The sequence below is a fragment of the Botryllus schlosseri genome, chromosome 9 (genome assembly GCF_051294905.1).
Source record: "Botryllus schlosseri isolate E-star chromosome 9, Bs_hap1, whole genome shotgun sequence".
Classification (NCBI taxonomy): domain Eukaryota; kingdom Metazoa; phylum Chordata; class Ascidiacea; order Stolidobranchia; family Styelidae; genus Botryllus; species Botryllus schlosseri.
The window spans coordinates 2,004,953-2,025,650 of NC_137244.1; the positions used below are offsets into that span (position 1 = coordinate 2,004,953).

At 39.2% G+C, this 20,698-nt stretch overlaps 1 protein-coding gene and 1 long non-coding RNA gene across 5 annotated transcripts; one reads left to right on the forward strand and one right to left on the reverse strand.

Annotated features, from left to right (window-relative positions):
* Positions 1 to 963: 963 nt before the first annotated feature.
* LOC145447025 (CD320 antigen-like) lies at positions 964 to 19,730 on the reverse strand. 4 transcript variants are annotated; one of them, XM_080325456.1, is made up of 6 exons: positions 14,106 to 14,433; positions 8,431 to 8,541; positions 8,143 to 8,358; positions 7,808 to 7,962; positions 1,258 to 1,425; positions 964 to 1,191 (listed from the first exon to the last, which is right to left on the reverse strand). In XM_080325456.1, the coding sequence occupies exons 2-6, from the start codon at positions 8,463 to 8,465 to the stop codon at positions 1,100 to 1,102; spliced, it is 666 nt and encodes a 221-aa protein (XP_080181582.1). In that variant the 5' UTR covers positions 8,466 to 8,541; positions 14,106 to 14,433; the 3' UTR covers positions 964 to 1,099. The 4 variants fall into 4 exon arrangements, 3 of the variants coding, with proteins under 3 accessions (XP_080181582.1, XP_080181584.1, XP_080181583.1); XR_013917417.1 differs by lacking the exons at positions 964 to 1,191; positions 1,258 to 1,425; positions 7,808 to 7,962; positions 8,143 to 8,358 and adding exons at positions 14,736 to 14,826; positions 16,934 to 17,067; positions 17,316 to 17,403; positions 18,771 to 19,730 and having other exon boundaries at positions 14,106 to 14,245; XM_080325458.1 differs by lacking the exons at positions 964 to 1,191; positions 1,258 to 1,425; positions 7,808 to 7,962; positions 8,143 to 8,358; positions 8,431 to 8,541 and adding exons at positions 14,736 to 14,826; positions 16,934 to 17,067; positions 17,316 to 17,403; positions 18,771 to 19,730 and having other exon boundaries at positions 11,137 to 14,245.
* LOC145447041 (uncharacterized) lies at positions 6,278 to 7,069 on the forward strand. Its single transcript, XR_013917423.1, has 2 exons — positions 6,278 to 6,407; positions 6,915 to 7,069. It is a non-coding gene; the product is annotated as an uncharacterized LOC145447041 (long non-coding RNA).
* Positions 19,731 to 20,698: the final 968 nt, after the last annotated feature.

The window sequence follows — 20,698 nt, forward strand, 5'->3', positions numbered from 1 at the left end:
TTTCGAGTCATATGACTTGGATCGAGTCATACGCAATGACTCGAGTCCAAGTCGAGTCAATTCACAGATTGACTTGAGTCGAATCAAGTCAAGTCATTTCTGAATTTTGAGAAAATGACTCGAGTCAAGTCGAGTCATCAGAAAATCGTGACTCGAGTCGAGTCATGACTCGAGCCATTACCACCCTGATATGACTTGATTCAATACAATACATATATTTTGATTTTTGATAGCCTTTCTCGGTGTCTTATATTTTCTCACACTTCGATAATCCTAAACCTCATTGACCAACAAATCACGAGGGGTGATTACTTCATCAATGTAATCGATTTGGATTAAGATTACTTTTAAAACGCAAGATTTCGATCTCGATCACAGAAGAATCTCGAAATAGTCTATTACGATTGATTTCGACATATTAGATTATTATCAAACCACAATAAGTAAGATATCACAAAATGGCGACGAAAGCACGATACGATCATTCAGACTAAACTCAGATAATATATCTTGAGATAAAAATATTGCTAGCCGACAAGTAAAAATTAGTGATCATTGATATACGCAATACTACATAATGCAATATTCCTAATTGATACGCCTTAGTCATCTAATTTAATGAAAACATACACAACAATCCAAGTACATGTTACGTTAATCCAAGTTCACATTATTATAGGGTCTATTGTATTGTGTTCAGGGTTGCATTTAAAACAAACATTGCGTTTAAAACCAGGCCCTTGTTTAAAACAAGTTCCTTATTTTTTTAAAGTCATGAAGTCACGAATATTCAATTGAGACGTCATAGTAGATAGACATTGACTATTGAAAATAGTGAATAAATATAGCTCCTCTGACGAAATATTTGTACTATAACTGTTGAACCAGCTATTTTGAGGGTTACAACCTTCCCATTTCGATATATGTCGGCTATATCTGGTGGTAATTGTACGTAGGCTCATGCAACATGTTTTTTCCATGTATTTACACAATTATGACATGATTTTACAATTTAAAAACACAATATTGTTTCTTTTAAAAAGGCATTTGCTTCAAACACTTTGATTAAATTGCAACTGTCTTCATTCTACTCCTGGACTCAATTTGCTTCCATTTCATCCTCTCTGTGCACATCAATGGCATCCATTTCCATCACCGTCTCTTCTTGGAATGACGGTATGTTTGCTGACTCTAATGAAAGATCGATACATGCCCTTTAAAGAAATTTGTCAGTTGGAGATTTATATTTATACGGACCTCTACCCCTCACTCGACGAAATGATCTCGCAAACCACGAAAAAAACCTGTTCTTCTGGATTGATAGGCGTTCAGGAATGTCAGAGTAAAGAAATGGATTCAATGCGCTGTTTATTGGAAGAATGAGTAAACCAGTTGGGAGATAGGCGTCGTTGGGGATATCAATTCCTGAAGTTATGCAACATGAAATTACTATGATATTGATTTATCGTATATTTACAATAACGGAATGAACAAAAATTACGCAAAACGACATATTTTAAAGTCGATACAATGTCGCATACGTCAATATTTATTAAATGTACTTCTCCCTACATGTGGTCAGAACTGTGTATCAAAGCCCCACGTGTTCACGTTCTACCGATGCAAATTCTCACAATTTCGATGTTATTAATAAATATGCTTGGCCTGAAGTTTAGGGTTTCCAAGAATGTCTCAATCTTATTTCTATTTTTCAATTTCCAAATCTCAATTTTCTTATCAAAGTCGAGTTCACTCACCACAACCTCCCAGTACTTTTGTAAGCAAGTGTTTGGATAATGTTGCATTCGGAAGCTTTACGGAAGCAACGACAACAACCAGAACGCTATAATTATATTCAGTGGCGGCTCGTCCTATAGGGCAACTGGGGCATCGCCCCACCTAAAATTCTGTTCAATAACAATTTAACCATTTATAGACGCACAGCGCTCAATATATACCGAGATCACAGCGAAACCCGCGTTCTTCTTGTGCTTTCGCTTGCAAATGCCCATGAATAGCGAAGTATCTGCGAAAATCGAATTCTCTTCTGTGTTTTCGCTTTGTGAATGCCTAGCCGGGGCTTGCCCCGGTAGCGCTCATAACAAGCTTTCACTATCTGTTCTCTCAAAGCCGCGCACAATAAAGAAACGGTGATTTACTCTCTCCTATTCGTAAAATGGCCGAGCAACCTGGGCTCAATAGCTCTGTGCCCCTAAGGTGTGATGTAACAATCGTATCTATAGCTAACTCCGTTACCGTCATATGCGTTTGGTCGACCTTTGCTGGTATAGGTCGATTTTGATGGTGTTTTACACCATGAAAACTCTTGAAACTTGGTATGTCATGTCGTGATGGTGGTATTTAACACTGCCACAAGTTTCAGGGTTTCTACTCAAAGTTTGGGGTAGTAATTCTGTTTCCTAAGTTGTGTGTGTGCTGATCCGTCATGTATCGCAAACAGATTTTACTCAAAAGCCGGTATTGGTATCCATTGATTTTTACGATGTTCAATACTGAGATCAGTTATGACATTTGGCACGGTAAGTCTTAATGTTAGTATCGAACGCTGTACCAAGATTTAAGTTTGTCACTGACCCGTGTTATTGGTAATTTCGTTTCCTAATTCGAGTGAGAGCTGACTCGTCATTTATCGCTAACAGATTATACGCAAAGCCGGTATTGGTCTCTATTGATTTTAACGATACTCCTTACATAGATCCGTCAAAAGCTTTTGCACGGTATGTCTTGATTTTAGTATCGAACGCTGTGGCAAGTCTCAAGGTTGATACTCAATGATTAGCAAAGTAATTTCGTTTTCAAAGTCGAGTATGGTAGAGATGTGCTCCGATCTGACACTTTAGTCTACAACGCATTGCGGATTTCACTCAAAAGCCGGTGTATCTGCGGTAAGGTTAACTGAGATGATGATATCATTCTCAGTTTGCATTCAAATATTTACTTTGATTATATTCTCCAATGTCAATTCCATCGTGAAATTGTGACCTTCAAGTCATTTGCCTACAACCCCCTGTCAAGCGCGATAGCTATTTCGTTTGCGATGGCGGCTAACAGCTGATCACTTGATCAGCCTATTCCTCAGTAAATTGTACGCAAAATTCGGTGTTGGTCTGTTCGCATTAATTTTGACAGTGTACCATACCGAAAAGGGCCATGAGGCCACTTCTCGGTGATGTCATGTAACAGTGTATTAAGTTTAAGGCTTTCATCCACGTATTTATTCGGTAATATATTATCCAAAGGCGATTTCGCAGCAGACCTATATACAGTAATAAAGCCGTATGTGTCGTGTTACAGTCTCCAATTTCAAGGCCAAAATCACCTATGCTGTACCGAGACCGAATTTCCGAGGCTGCTATTCTTAGTTCTTCAGAATGATGTTTTGGATTCAATATGACAGCCCAATCTAAGAGATAACAATTGCGTATCTGTCCGAACTCGTTGACCTTTCCAATTAGGCTTACGCTATCTCTCGAATACTTGGTTGCGCCGATAGCAGACGATATATATAAACGTAAGACCTTAGTACCTTTCACACTCTATTTAACGTCCACTTGCGAATGAATATAACTTTATTAGTTACACGAGCTTTCGGAGCGCTGCTACTTCATCGAGGAATAGTCATTTCCATTTCTGCAGATAATTAGTCAGGTCTAGTGCGAACATGAACCGTGTTGAATCTTTGTTCCGTACGCCGTTACCACACTTCAAATCACAGCTCACGGGCGGACCTCTCGTGGAACATACGTTAAAATCACTGTTGCCGGGAAATTCACGTTACCGTACCATCATTAAGTTACTTGTAGGGCTGGGCACAATGATTCGAGTACTCGAATCTGAATCGAGTATTAATTTTAATGATTCGAGTCGAGTAGTAAAAGACGATTTTTTCGAGTACTGAAATCATACGCTCTCCGCAACTGAAAGGTAATTTACTAACGAAAATTATATTTTTGATACTGAGGTAGCCTTGAAACCTTGATTGGGCGTGTTGCAGCATACGAGACATAGTACAAAGCTACGAACGTTACTGGAAATGACAAATTTGCGAAGTCATGATCATCCCACGACATTGTCAACAAGTGCAATGAAATCGGTATGGTCGAAAAAATACCAAAGTATCTTTAATGTGACGGATAAGAGGCATTATGTTTTTTATGGTGGCATAAAAGGTACCTATTTGAACTTTGGCATAACATATTCTGTTGTGACGTCATAATGAGTGATACTCGATTACTCGACTCGACTCGGAGCGTAATACGTGATTCAGAATCGAATCACTCAGGTACTCGATTTTGCCCAGCCCTAGTTACTTGTCTACGTTGGAAAACGCATTGTGACGTCATCTTGATAAAAAGTCGCTTGCAGCCCTTGCCCCGCCACCCGATATTGTCACGAGCCGCCACTGATTATATTGCAGTCACATATAACATCCGTTACATAACATAAGTGACAACAGGTGTCGCGCAATATTTTGTGTTGAGTAATTATTCGGAAAACAAATCGATAATAACTGTGCCTATTACACGGTGGAGGCCTAGTACAATTTGAACAATCGGTTAAATTGTGCCACTATGTTCCCGTAACACATTGTCCAAAGGCAATAGGCCCCGGTCCAACTTATTCCTTCAGACTCTTCCCAATACTATTTAGACAATTTTTCAAAAATGTTTTGTTTGAAAGTGATAGGCCTACTGCAAGCTGTGATGCAGACCGGGTCACCGTGGCCATCTTGTTTTTTTAAGTCACCCCCAATGCGATTTCGTAAAACTACACTGAAAAAAATCTGGTAGATTTACTGGGAAATCTCTGTAAATTTTGCAACGAATTACCAGTCGCAGCCAATAACTGTGAATAGCTTGTAATTTTACATTTTGATACGTAATATTACCTTAATTTAGCTGTAAAGTCAAGTTACCAGAATTTCTTCGCAGAATTACATGCAGTTACTCGTTCCTGGAGTTTATCAGGCTATTGATAAAATTGATTAGCTTGAAAATCGCTGCGGCCAATGTTGTACGTGGAACTGAATGTTACTGATATCATTTTTGTGGTGATTTGACCTGATTCAACCACGTTCGCGAGACTGGGGTCTATCATACGCTAATTGTTGGCCCTAGTACCAATTTCAGTAAAGTACATACTAGGCTAGGGTAAAAGAAACAACTGACAATCGTAGCTAATGTGGTACACCATAGCCATTATATCATATTATAAGGCTATGGCTAATGGCTATACGGCCGGTCTCGTTGGTTACCACAGATAGGACTGATAAGTTAAAATATCAGTTTAGGATGCATAATATTGTTCGGGAAACTAGAAATGTCAGCACCGCGTGCTCAGTTGACCATTTGTTAATGGCGGACATGGCGATCTGTCTTAGGTTACAGTAGGTTAGGGTTACGCGTTACTGCTTTTTCTGAGTTTCGTAGTAAACAACCAATGCACATTGCACAACTGTGACATCACTAGCAGCGTCTGGCTACGTAAGTACAGTAAGTATAGTAACATCACGTGGAATATATATCAATTTATACGAGGTTAGATGGAAAAGAAAGGGACTATATGTAACGATTAATGTTTCTGTATGAAAAAATACGACCTAAATCAAACATTATAGCATGGCCAGTAAATATTATTCGTGGCATGTCAGCGGATGAATACCACTCATTTTGATATCGTTCGAGTGTCGTATCGTCGTCTGGCCATTATTGAGATTTGAGCAAAGGGTGGAGCGCCAATATGGACTATGGAATCGGTGTCCCGCTAAACGTACCGGGATTCCAACCCGGGTGGAGCGAAGCTTGTTGTGCTTGAAGAAAGTGGATCGTTAAAGATTCCTAGGGATGCTGAATGGGCTACGCATCGTAAAAGGTACAGTACTGCATAGTATTTGTTACCGTGAATATCTGCCACTGTGCACATTGCACACCACCGACTTTGATTTCATTATTGAAATATTTCATTCGCCGCATTCTCTGTTCTATTTTGGGATATTAGTCGACTCACATAGTGACCTGTGACACCACATACTCCACCACAGATGAGTTGAAACTGTTGGCTTGTTTATGTAATTTTCGGGCCATAGCATAGAGATGTTTCCATCCACTGCTGGATTTGTTTGGCACACATGCCACCTCAAATGAGAAACATTTTGCTTCAATACATTAGATCAGTGGTTCTCAACCTGCGCGGCGCGAGAAATTGACTAAGTCTGTTTGAATTCTGACTAAACATGTGTTTCACAACCACTTTCAGAAGACGATTGTTGAAGAAGAAACCTATTTCATATTCAAGAAAGCTCGCCAAATTCAAACTCCAGCAGTCGCACTCAACTTCATTTGAGCAAATTTTTGATATTCTTTGAAGATTTAGAGCAATTCACGCGTGTAAGTCATTCATTACTTCATAGATTTGGCAGTATCCTAAAGCTCAGTGCGTTGGGTAGCCGGTGGTAATAGCTGGCGAACTGCACTGCTTAAGACAGACTTCGATGCAATATAGGTTGCTATGCAGCCGCTATGCCCTGTAATGAGGCCTTGCGCTACCTAAGCAATTGAAATGTGACCGTGATTAGCAAAAAGGTTGCCTATCACTGTATTAGATGATGTGCTCTTTTTGACGTGACGATAAGTGCAGGCGGGCGCAAACTTTTTGGCCATCGCCGAGGGTGGCGCATGTCCAAAAGGTTGAGAACCGCTGCATTAGATAAAGTAAGTCATGAATCTCTGCTATATCATGTAAAAGGCGGAGCAGTCATCACACAATGTACCAGTACCGGTACTTCAAAAATTGTTCTATTTTTGTTAGCCTATTTGTCTTAGTAGTTATCGTAATGTCATGTTTAAGTTCGGAACTTTGCTTAATATAGCGACTTACGCATGAGTTCTTTTTAGTGGAACTGCAAGATACTAGTCACACAGAAGGAATGAAGATGAGAAAAAGACACAATTGGAAGTTTATCCGGCGGTGGAATTAATTCATCTTTTCTTGGGACCACTTGTGCTATATTTGCATTCCTCCTAAAGAAGAATTAGACCTCCAGCAGCAATACTTTTTCATCGTGAATCATGAATGAATATACACTGATATATATTATACAGTTGTCCCAATGTCGTTTTTAGAGCGTGAAGAAACTTTTGCGGTATTTTGGGATCGCGTTGCTTTGGGATAGGTATGGATGTATGTGAATTTAGAAGCTGGCATGTAATCTGATTTACAAAGGACAGCATGTAGGGCTGTAGATACTAGGTAGGCGGTAAAATTACAGTCTCGCTCGTAAATGTACAGGAGAGAATGTAGATTGAATATACCAGAGGTGACTGTAATATTACCATCTGGCATGTAAAGCTAGATTACCGGGCGGGTGTAAGTTGAATTTACATTGAGTGACGGTAATGTTATATTACTGCCAAGTGGCTGGCCACCCTGCTTCCAGACATTTCGCGGTAAATCGAGGTAAATTTTTTTTTGTGTGTATAAAGGATAGCATGGTTATGGGCGTAGAGAATCTACCACGAAATAAATTTCCGTACGCTATAACATCCCTTGTGAGCTTTACGCTCTTCTCTGTGCATCTAATTTAACATTGAAAAAAATGTTCCAGCTCGCCAAAAACCCAACGCCCCGTACACTACTCAAAAGGTTCCCCAAACCTGCTATAAGACATGGGTGGAACATGTTTTGAAATGTATGTTTTAAAACACGCTGTGTTTCAAATGCATTCCAACCAGTTGCATGTAACGCAGAACTTGGTATTCGATATATCGAATCTATAGAAGGCATATACCTGATAACTGCAGAAAACCCATGATACAGACAGGCATCCAGCACAAAAAATCTGATACAAGAATCCTGGTAAGTTTACGCTGCATCACAGCACTTTGTTTGCCCTGTTTGTCTGACTTCTTCGATGCTTGCAATACCTCATCATTGTTCACCTTTCTGTTGAATAGAAGGATGCAGTTCTCAACTATATGGCAAAACCGCGGAATTCGTTAGGATTGCACAATATGTCTATGCTAAAGACGCGTGGAATGTCCGACAGAATATGAAATAAATATAATATTGCAGAATTTGCCTGATAAATATTCGTATAATCGCAAATTAAATCTCAGATCATACCTGCACAGCGCAATGTATCCCACCAGCATGAGGATAAATGCCAGAAAATTGATGAACAGAAGGGAAAATGAGTACCCCCATGAATTGTCGTGTCGGTTAGGAAACAAAGCTGGACGGCACACGGTGTGGGTGGAATAGTAACCGAATTCATGGATAGCCTTCATATTTGGTGTAATGTGCGAAATGAGTCCCCTTAGTTTCCTCCATTCCGTGGAGCTGCAACAGTATTTTTCGCCACTGGCAATTCATCGTTCGTAATTTGCAAATATTAATAATAGGTTCTCATACCTGTCGATATCTTCTAACACAGTGCCATTGTTCATCAAACTGAGCCAGTTAATCAATCGCCCCTTGTCGGCTTGACTGACTTTAGTCTTCAATATGAAAGTGTCATTGAACCTATGTAAAACAGAATGGTGATTCACTGCACGTCGTCAGTAGTGATCATTATCAAAGTTCTTCCGCTTTTTTAGAGTGCTCGACTGCTCGTGTTGTGTTTGTACTGCTTGCGTGCAATTGCACTACAACTGAAGACATTGTAGAAATTTGCACCTATTTGTAATGTCATTAGTCATTTCGCATTACCAGCAGCGAAAGATACATCCTGCAATTTTAAAAGTAGCCATCGCCGAATAACTGCAAAAATATGCGGTCCCTCGATCAAATATACTATCTGTGACATGCTCGCTTCAGGCTTTCATTCTGTACTTGCACTTAAATTACTTTGGCATGTCTACGAAATTCTATACTTCTACTCGTAAATGAGTGGAAAGTTACTGCGTTACATCTCTTTCAAATGTTTATTGGTTATAAACGCCTGCTGCAGTACACAGTGCTGTGCTAGTTCGGTCTCAGGCCCTCCTAACTCACCATGGAAATGCCATAGTCCTAAGCATGCCTTATTCTCATTGGTTCTGCAAAAGCATGGCAAAAGCTTAGCCCATAATTCAGGTCGGAGCATTCGGGGCTTGAGCAGGAACGCTACCAACTTTGACCACCCATGAACGTAGTAATGACGTAGTGACGGTAGTTTCCGAAACCGTAATTTCATGGTGTGTGGGACGCGTCAGGGCGTGTAAATATTTACCCAGCCATAGGTTTATTGATACGAAGACAATATTCCAAATGATAGGCTGCGAGTATCAGATGACTAAAGCTCCGGGTGGACATTTCCCGCGCCATTCTCAAAACATTTATGGACTTTTCATATGCTCCGTCAAGTCGAGGACTACGAGTAAGTCAACGCATAAAGGATAACGAGGGCATCGGCGGCCGCGAAGGAGGCGGCTGCAGACCAACGACATGACACGCTATTATAACCGATCTATTTCTTGCATATATCACGCGATTGTTTGAATGGTATTTGCTTATTTGGGAATCGAAGCACGATTGTCTGCTACTGAAAGAAATATATGAATAAACTGCAAACTGTAAAGATAGCAGTACAAGAATCGTTTAGTTTAATATAGCGCAGGACCGTAACCGCCGAGCTGAGCACGCCGAAGTGGCGAGCTCGAAAGGAGCCCAAAACCATTTCGTGAATTAGCATAAATTATAACGTATTTATTTGGAAATTTACGCAACCTTTTCAAATTTTTGCCGCGCTGCGGGTGATTTGATGTTACCGAATATCTTGATTATAGGGTACCCGTTCCCCAACAAAAACTACGCATGATTTATAGAAATGGACTTCAGCCATTACCGCGTAGGCATGTTATGCATATGAACAGGTCGTGCGTGTGCATCGCGGCGTTGTCACATTCGATATCGATTCTCAGGTATAAATTTCTCGACAACGTCCGTCCCAGTAGAAGTACGAGTAGAAGTACTTCTTCCATAAGCAACCTAAACTACTTGAATGAGAAGTAGAATTGACTGACTTTAAATCTACTAAAGTAAGTGAGTAGTTTTGAAAACAGTCTTAATTCGTTCGCATGGACTGTCAGAAGCTGCAAATTGAGCTATGCGGAAGGTGCAAAGAGCTTGATTCGTATTGATGCATCTCAGGAGGTATCAATTTTCAACATAATAAGCATTCTTTCGCATCATGGGATGCAAATGATAGTATTGATATGAAAATGCGATACTAACCCTTTGTTTACTAGAATACCCCGTTTTCGAGGACATGATGGCATGGCGCCCTACCCCATATTATAAGGCCCCAAGTTTGGGCGAAGAGCAATACGGAGAAATTGTATCGGATACGGTTTCAACAGTTTGCGCGATTAGCATACGTTATTAACAAATATTGTGGATCGTAAAATTTATAATTAGTGTATATAGTTTCATTTTCGGAAAATAGAGGCATTACCACATATGCTTTTATGCTTCAACATGTATGTTCTGCAGAAAAAAGAACTGAAAGATATTGAAACTCACAGCATGATACTCGGAATTGAAAGTGAAATGCAAATACCACTTCTAAAAAGCGGAAAATGCCATGTCTTTTGTCAATAAAGCTTCAAAGGAGATCTGCTAAAACAGGTCTAACGTTCAAAAAACCGGATGTTCCAGATTAGCAGGATACGTCATGGGCTAGTACTATTACCATATGATAGGTAATTGCGAGATTGCCAAATAGTAGTGTCAAACGTTATGGTGGGCCATATTTACTGTGATGAATTATTTGATATGGGCGACAATGCGGTGTGAGCGGAACAAAGCAATCCGGTACCTAAGTTATATTCACTGATACTTTCGTGAAATCATAGTTGTCACTCCATAACTACTGTGGGCGAAGCGCAATAAATTTCTGGGCTTTACTTGACTTTTAGGAATAATAAATGTTTTAAAGGAATTGCATCATGAAATTGTGATAAAATTTGGTATGATGCATTGTTATTACTTTTACTTCTATTTAACGGGTTTTCATATAAATCTGCTTACTTTTATAACTTTGTTTTGTGAAGTAAAGAGTAGTTTACCGAATAAGTAGTTTACAAATTCATACGATTTTTCTTGTTGCGTTCCGGGATAAAATGTAATTTTTCGCTCTTTTTTATTTTTTTATTTTTTAATTAGTATTCATTTTACAAAAACGTCGTGTAAAGGTAAAGTACTTGTACATTTCGTAGTGCTCAAGTATAAGTTTTTAACCTGTTAACTTGACAAAACTTTCAAGTACTACTTAAAGTGTTATAAAGTGAAAAAGTGTACAAGTAGAATTATTATTATGTCATGAATAAGTAGTTTACAAATTCATACGATTTTCTTGTTGCGTTCCGGGGATTTGCATAAGTTTAATCTATATCGTACAATGCGTTTACGCGGTCCAGAATGACTTATGGCGATGAAAAATAGCAAAAATGGTCTATTGAGCATTGAGCACGGTTCATGCGCTTTGTTACTTACTCTGAAAGCGAGCAAAGTTTTGGGTATTTGATCGAAATGAAAATTTTGGAACTTTGCGTTTAGGTGATATTGTAAACATGAGTTACTTAAGAACATTTCGACTCATAGGTGTGGGTAATTTAAAATACAGAGTATTAAAATCAATAATGTATCGGTCACAATTCTGCTCCAATACAAGTACACTTCTACGTAACGATTTTTCAGTAAGTAGTTATGTTTCTAGACTACTTTCACTTCTATGTAGCGTGCTTTCATACAAATCTGCTTACTTTTATAACCTTATATGTTATGAAGTAAAGATTAGTTAAAGGTTATGTTTGTATAACCTTGACGAGTGCTATTGTCTCACTCGATTACCATCTTTAAATCATGGCTATCTCAATGAAGTTGAATAAATTTATGGCTTCAGAATGCGCTAATTAGACCATGTCGTTATAACGCTAGGGTTCGCGTACAGGAAGAGGGAGTGTTTGTATAATTAGAGTCCGGCGAATCTCGCGCCTGCGGCTATACTTCGTTCGATTATTTTCGCCTTGGGATTCGCGTATATGCTACTTAGCTGTTACGGCTTTAGAAAATTCTACAAGACTATTCGGAACGCGCACATGCAAGTGACTTGTTTTCGTAGCTCCGAACTGGAGAATCGCTTGCCTGCGTCTAATGAAAATAAGTCGTAAAATGTTGAGGCTGCAGAGACCGTAACTTGTATACATAAAATCAAGTTAAAAAATATGGACGGATGAGTTATCTCTGAGCAATAGAGTAATATAACCGTCTATAGTTTGGTGGGGTATTGCTATAATGTATATCCAAACAATCGTTGCAGACTCTGAATGTTACCTAGGTCCTTATCACAAAAAATCATGCATCAGAAGCGTAGTGATTGATATTATCAAGTCGCAGCGCTCAAAATCGCATTTTGTATTAAGTAATTAGTGATGATGTGTAGAATTTTGATATTAATAATATTATCTGGATAATATAGCCTTGCATAGACATCATAGTTTTCGCATTTATGTATAATCTGAATAGGAATTTAAATACATAGTCCTAAATACACAGAATACAATATCTGTCGATTCTAGCCAAGGTAAGTTTTGACGCGGCAATCATAAGTCCTAAAATGTGGAAACTGCAGAAACCGTAACTTATACACATAAAATCAAGTTTAAAAAATATGGACGTATGATATTAGTCCTAAATACACATAATACAATATCTGAGAAAAGTATCAAGATGCGGCAATCAATGCAGCGATGATATAGCAATGGAGGGATGATGTGGCACTGTAGGCGTGGCGCTTGATGATGTGGCACAGATGACGTAGCAGATGAATGTACCCTTAGGGTATGAAAATGGGCGTGACAATTAGGATGACGTGGCGCTCTCTGATTGGCCGGCGTATAATCCAGCTCATATCACTACTGCCGCCAACACAAATCAGCGATTTTTTATAGTCGTGTTTCTTTGGTTACAATGTTCAATATGTAGTCTGAACCGGTACCTTATGATCTACTCTTTTTGTAATTTACCAGATATAGGTACCCACGTAGTATAATGCAAATATCTGTAGGGAACACTGATACAGAATTTCCTCACGTAGAGGCAACTATATTGTAGTTGGAAAATCGAGTGCACATGCCTAGAACACTTTGGTCTGGTGTACAAGGCCGTATCGGCTAAGCACCATAACCCCCAATACACATACATACATACATACATAATTTCCGACCTAAAAGGTGCCGGGCACCACAAAGCAATTAGGTATATTCTATCCACTAAATGAGCACTTTCAAAGTATGTTAGTTGCCGTAAAAGATTTCTCTAATCTTCTACTTTCTTTTGAGTGGTGAGGTGATTCAGTACAGCATTTCAATATTCTTTTCATGCTATAACTCGCAATCGTATGCGGGTACAGCAGAGTGGTATGGATTTGATACAATCATCTTGGCATGATTTGACTAGTCCGGAAGTTTGAATCCGCGCTGAGCTCAATTTGAATGTCACGCATCTAGTCTTCACTATACTTTTACAGTTATCATTGCAGTGTACACTGAGGCAAATTAAATAGGTGTAAGTGGTTATATACATGTCCAGAGTTGTAATCAAGTCACGAAGTTCTGATTCACAAGTCAATCTCACTTTCATAGTTTTGACTCCAGTCAAGTCGAGTCATTTCAGTTCACCACCGAGTCATGTCCGATTCCAAGTCAGCTAGTATAGGGTCGATTCTATGTCATAGTGTTTGACTCGAGTCCGAGTCCAAGTCATAATGTTCACTGTTCAGTTCTGAGTTCTTTCCAGTTCAACATCCTTTTTCAACTCTGCTCGAGTGATATGGAATGGCTCGCATTCAAAATATAGTAATTTTTCCCCAGTTTAACCAGTTTCTGGCCCTATTTTCAAGTATCAGGGCTGATAGGTGAAACGCCAATAGTATGGTAACTTTACTATAATTCGATGTTACAATGAAATATCTGTCTTGGCCTCCCTGTTCCCGATTCATATGATTTGGTGAGTCGTGCACAATGACCCGAGTTAAAGTTGAGTCATTACAACCTTGTACAGTATGTTACCTAAATTTTATGACAATTTTCATAATTTGCACCCACCGTCTCTACACAATATCTTCTTATAGCTTTCTAGGTACGGAGGAAGAACACAAAGTAGTGGTTGCAGAGAAGATTTTCCTCTGCAAAGGGTTACATTTTTAGTATCCTACGTCCCGACTGGTGGCTCATCCGATCCATCGCTGTATTGAGCAAATATACGACGTTACATTGATTTATATGTTGCATGATAACACCCATCCTTGGTCATAAGGTGAAATGACCAACAACATTTATTGTACATCAGATTCCTCATATTGACGTGGAAATATTATGTTGTAAAGCCAAATAACAGTATTCTGGTCATGATAACATGTTCCATCTCTCACCACTAATAAACGTTTTGTCAGCTACGGATACAACATTTGTGGTTGGATAATGCATGCAAACTTCACATTATGATATTTGCATTTACTCATGTATTCAAGATTCAACAAACCATGGAAACAAATGCATGAGAAAATGTTCGGTAATCGTATCAATTATATTCTTGAATGTCATATATTCACATGCCACTGCCATGCTTCCCGGTCGCCTATATCGGGAGCGAAATACTTCGAAATAATTCGCAAAGCCAATCATAACCAATTTGAGAATCTGATCGAATGTAATGCGATCATTATGCAGACATACCTGCATTCTACAGATCCACTGCAAAACCATTTGCTTGGAATACACCTCGACCGATCGCGGCATTCGAATTCCTTATCGGAACAATGACTGCCTATAGCAAAATATGGAAAGGGAAATTTATCAGCGTGTGGAAGAGTGGTTCTCAAATTGGCGCCCGTCGTTCTTCCTGGGTTCACGAGATAATTATGGGACCACGTAGCACCTTCTGATAATGTCACACGATCGAGAAAAAATCCAACTAAACAATATCTGGCAATATATTTTCCCAACCAAACTTGAAGTGAAACAAAATTATTTCGTTACTATATAGTTGGCACTGGGGACGATGCGAGTCCCAGAAACGTTCTGGTTCGTGTGGTGAACAAGTACCTTTTTCAAATCTCTATAATATATGAACGCGAACATGAACACGAACCTATACCGTGAGGTGACGGCATATTGCTAATTCTAACCCTTCATTTCCGTAAAGTAATATAGATCAATGTAAACGATACGTATCGATGACTCAGGTCACATTATGCTTCAACATTGAAGTGCATCCTGACTATAAGTATAACCAAATGTATCAAATGGAACAACGGAATGCTATAATAAGTACATGAAATCAATATCTTTCGTGCATGTGCGAACAATTTCGACGAGTACTCGTAATGCGATATACGCTTACTCCCTCACGATCTAGGAGGGACCGGACGATGTATTGCTAAGGCGTCAGACTATCGCTACAATTATATTGATCAGAGTTGAAAAACTGTTTCTATACTTGATACAGTACTTCAAAAACTGTGATAAAGTATAGCCAGCACCGTAATCTGACGGATTTCGTTTTTACGATACAATTAATATAATGAATCAAAATAGATTCCGTACATCTGCTAGAATTTTCACATTGCACCACGATCCATTCCTTATATCAATTTCGTTAATGTCAAAAATGATTACTTGAGTAAGCACAATTCTTTGAAATGAGTGTATTCCATTGTATTATTATTATAAATAATATTATTGTTGAAAATTCAATGGTCTATACCGCCATTTAGGGCGTGATGCGCCACGATCTTCAGGTAATTCAAATCAAGCGGTAACTAAATGAACTTATTACGAACTTAGCAACGGCGGTCGACAATTGAGATAACGTAAGTAGGTTGCGTACGGTGAGAGGAAGATTTAACTAATTGCAATAACTAATCATAAACGATCAATGAGATTCGTATTTTATGCATAATATCAATAAGTGGTCGACAGTTTCGATGACGCCGCATACGTCGCACGATGTAGACGAAAAAACGAATCGAAATAAGTGTGATACTATGCTCCGCAGTAACCTGAACGTAATCGGAAGATAAGGCGTTCGATATGGCGACCGCGGTTTGTATATATGTGGCCCTGTAATTGCGTTGTGAAATAGCTTGTAATAAGATCCCCCAGCATTGGTAGAATACTTGCATTGCCATATCTCTTGGGTAACCTTCTTCATTGCAGAGATATGGCAATGCGAGTATTCTGCCAATGCTGGGGGATCACATTACAAGCTGTATTTCACAGCGCAGCGTTATCATGAGATGTTGTGTTATTGCGGAAAAGCTCAGAGCGGAGAGTCACTATATATGCACAAACGGAATGCTGAATATTTCGAGGAAAATTTTCCAACAAAACAAATATTTTTTTAAATTGACGAGGTGCATGCCCGTATAGTGCTGACTGCCTCCCCGATGTTCATATAGGTCAGTAATTGTGACATGCACACTATGCATGAGATATCATGCAATTCGACCATATGCATGTAAGCTCGTGAAACGAACAAATGTATAGTCATTTGGATGTGGACGTTAAATAAGGTGCAAAAGCTAAGGTCGTACCAATTCAATATTATTATTAATATTCAGTGGCGCTTATGCCTATCAATGTCATGTGCGTCACGACAATTCATTTGATAAAATTCAGTGTCATTGCTTTTGATATCACTGACGACTTTTCATTCTCGCGAACTGACACTCTCCCTACGATGTCCTTTATCGGGTCTCTGCTGCCGACCTTCAGTTCGTCTCACTCCTCGGCGGTGTCGTGTGAATAAACGATGAACGTTTCAAGAATGGGATACTGATAATTTCGCGAGCAGACTGTATATTGTATTATATAAACGTTTGCTGTAGTCTACAGAAATAAATATTATGAATATATTTGATATTCACACTTACTGTTGCTGCACAACACCTCTCTTTTGTATTCCAATTCCGACGGAAGGATACAAAGTCCGAGCCTACGATCCAAACGGCTGCATAATGATGTTGATTTGTCGTCAGGCGACGGGTATACTTCATCAGTCCTGTCGCTTAGAATATGATCGTAGGGTATTATGAAAGCATTCTGGTACCGTTATCATTACTCAGTCCGAGAACATGCAACGCAATAAGTAAAGATGGAACTTAGTGTTTCCAAACAATGACCCCACGGATCCAATATGTGGCCGTGTCCTCTTTCGAAATTCACAGAATTTAATGTGAGTAAGGAATGTGATTGTTCCTGTCCCCCTTCTACATGAAGAGATTCTTGGGAAAACATAATGCTAAGTCAACTTACAGGCAATTTCTGAATCCATCACAGAAATCTCCCAAGGGAATACATCTATTTCCATCACATTTGAACTCTTCTTCTGAGCAGTCTCGACCTGGTTGAATATAATGAGAGTGTTATTTATAAATGACACTATTATATGGAATATTGAGATGTCGCTTCTATCTTGTAGAGATTTATTAAATCTGCGATAGTGGGACTGTATGCAGTGTTGGGATCAAGTCACTGCGTTCGAGTCACGAGTCATCTCGAGTCATTGCTCACATTGACTCGAGTCAAGACAAGTCAATCGATTTTCAAAAGTGACTCGAGACAAGTCAAGTCACTCGTTGTCGGCGGTGACACGAGTCAAGTCGAGTCAAGTCAAGTCAAGTCACGAGTCAAGTCACGATTCAAGTCAAATTGAAATATCGAAGTATGAGTGATGATGCTAAGTCATTACATTTTGCTAACTGGGTGAAGGACAGATTAATTGGCCATTTATCTTGAATCAAATACCTAATATAAAGTTAAATACACATGTAAAAAGGTGTTGTGTCGCTCACGCACATGAGGAATTGCTAATAAAATACGTGAGTAACTGTATAATAGTTACAGGGGTGTTCAAAAATGACTTTTTTCTCAAATCGTAATGGCTATACTTGATAAAATTGTTAGGTTACCTAATTTAAGCCTACACACCAAATTTGGCCCAATTCCAGCAAGTAGCCGAATCGGTACTGGCGAAGTAGTTTCTATTTATTATACAAAATAATTAAATAAAAAATTTCAAAATTTCCGTTCACCCCATGAAAGTGTTAGGTTGTCTATAGAAACTATGTTCGCATAATGTGGTTCAATTCCAGCCAGTGGAAGCGGAGTTACTACCGTCGAAAAATTTGGATTATCAATAAAATAGTATTTAAGGTGGCCAATTCTTTAATTATTTATTATCTGTTATTATCAGCCAATATACAGGATCGAATACGAAGCCTCGAGAAGTTGAACGATCAGTGAATGACTGGTTGCTCTCACAAGTGACACAGGCGTATCGCGAACAACCCAATAATACATAAGATAGGGTGATTTATTCGACACCGTTTATACTCGATGACTTGAAATTGACTCGTAAATTTTGCTCCGAGTCACCAGTCAATCCACATTTTTGAAGCGCCGAGTCAAGTCAAGTGATTTTTGCAAAGTGACTCGAGTCAAGTCATGTCATACGAAAAAGTTGACTCGAGTCTGACTCGAGTCATCCCAACACTGACTGTAGGTCGAAAATCAAAATACAAGCAAAAAAAAACTAATTACGATTTTCGTGCTTTTGAATGCATAATGCTGCAGACTCGAAGAATTCCATTCAATGATTGATTAAACATTCAGGTATACCTAAATTGACTTGGTGCACTTCTGGCAATTACTTCGTGTCTTGCCATTGTGAAATTCCAAGCATCTGGTAACGTTATGGCTGTAGCTCACCTTGTATTGTGGAAACGGTCACGATCAGTCCGACAACGATCGGGTATATCAGATGCATTATCGGTCTATATAACGCTTTTCATACGTTAGTAAAGAGCTATATGAAAATGAAACTGAGAGTTAGGTGTAGTTTAGATGTTCCAACTTTCAAAATAACTCTAGATCCGGTCTACTGTAGTATATTGCAATTATACACGTTCCGCAAACATATCGGAAAGTCATCATTCTACTAATTCGCTTTCGGTTTGGATTTTTTTCTGGGACAAAACTGTCTTAGTGTGCTAAATACGATATCTAAACTTCTTACTGTGTCGGCAGATATCTTCAACAAGTTCTCTCTTTGCTTCATCAGGTTACTGGAACGGGGGTAAATGTAACCTTGGGATGGATTTCCAGTCACAAAGACATCCCTGGCAACGAGATCGTCGACCAAAAAGCAAAATCAGCTGCCACGTCTATCCCCAATCGTCAGATTCCTGAGGTGTCCATCGGAGACGCGAAGTCACTTGTCCGCTAGTATTCCCTGACTCTCTGGTACTAACTCTGTGCATGTGAAGATGAATGGACGCATTATACAAGTTTCCATAGTTGCGTAGCAACAAAATAACCCTCAATGAATGAATATCGACAATTTGAGGTCATAATTTTCTGTATGATTCTGTATGATGTATGATGCGGTCACTATGCACTTAACGCTCATTTATTTAGAATAGGATCCTCAGATACTCCTCTCTGTAATGGTGGCAATAACCCAGAAACCGTCGATCATTTTCTCCTCAGCTGTTTCAGCGTTCCTTTCTCATCGAATCCTGCCGCAATCGTAACAATACATTCACAACTTATAATATCTTAGTCCAGTTTGAGCTATTATCCCCTGTCGCCGAGTTTGTGATATCGTGTGATCGACTCCATTAATTCTGACCCGTGTAGTAAAAGATAATTATGTTCCAAAGTAACTTATACGAGAAGATAATTAGACACTGTGGTGCACCAGTCCTTTACGGGAGATAAGCTCCACTACTACTCTTTACAATACTAATACTAATACTAAGAATTTCTGGAGCAAGAAATCTTAAAAACGTGGTCGCGTATATGTCTACCAAAGGTCATGTCATACACCGCCATCACGACACCAGACATGGGACTATCCAGATCACTCCAGAAACTTGATATCAGACATGAGGCGCTTACAGCACCACTGTAATCGATGGAGTTTACGATTAGTTGTGAAACACGTGAATATACGTCTCAAATTACCAAAGATTACGCGGAAACGAAATGGCCATTATTTACGATTGATATTTATCAAGCTTACGTGAACTTGATCCTTGCGTAGCATTAGCAATTGAGATGAGACGGTATCACGACTAACGTATTTTTGAAAATTGGAATGTCATTTCTGTCGCGATATCCATTGCACAATTTGTTGCAGAGAATCTGTCAACAAGCCAATATTCTTCTTATCTGTGACTCTTGCAAACAGAAACTATAGTAGCTGACGTCCGATTTCTTTTTGAATAAAGAATGATCGTTGTCCGCTTCAAGTAAGCCCAAGTGGAATGGGACAAAATGAACACGAAATTCTGTCATGAGTTATAATGTGATTTGTCACACAACCGGTACACCTGGAATTCATATAATATGGAAAGTGCGAGTCACAGTCACGAATTACGCGCCCGAGAATAGCTCAGTTTTTCCAACGATTCTTAACATCAATAGGTTGCGGGTTCGAGTCTGACCGAGCTCGACTTCAGAATCCCATCCAATCTGTTGGGCGTTTATCTAGGCTCCTCCACACATCTCACCCACGTATGCAGTGTCTTAACAAAGCGTAGACCATGGGCCGTGCTACAATTTGGCAGATATGGAATGAGAGAATAAGAAAAACACCCTGGTGTACATGACCATTGTAATCGAAAAACACCTTG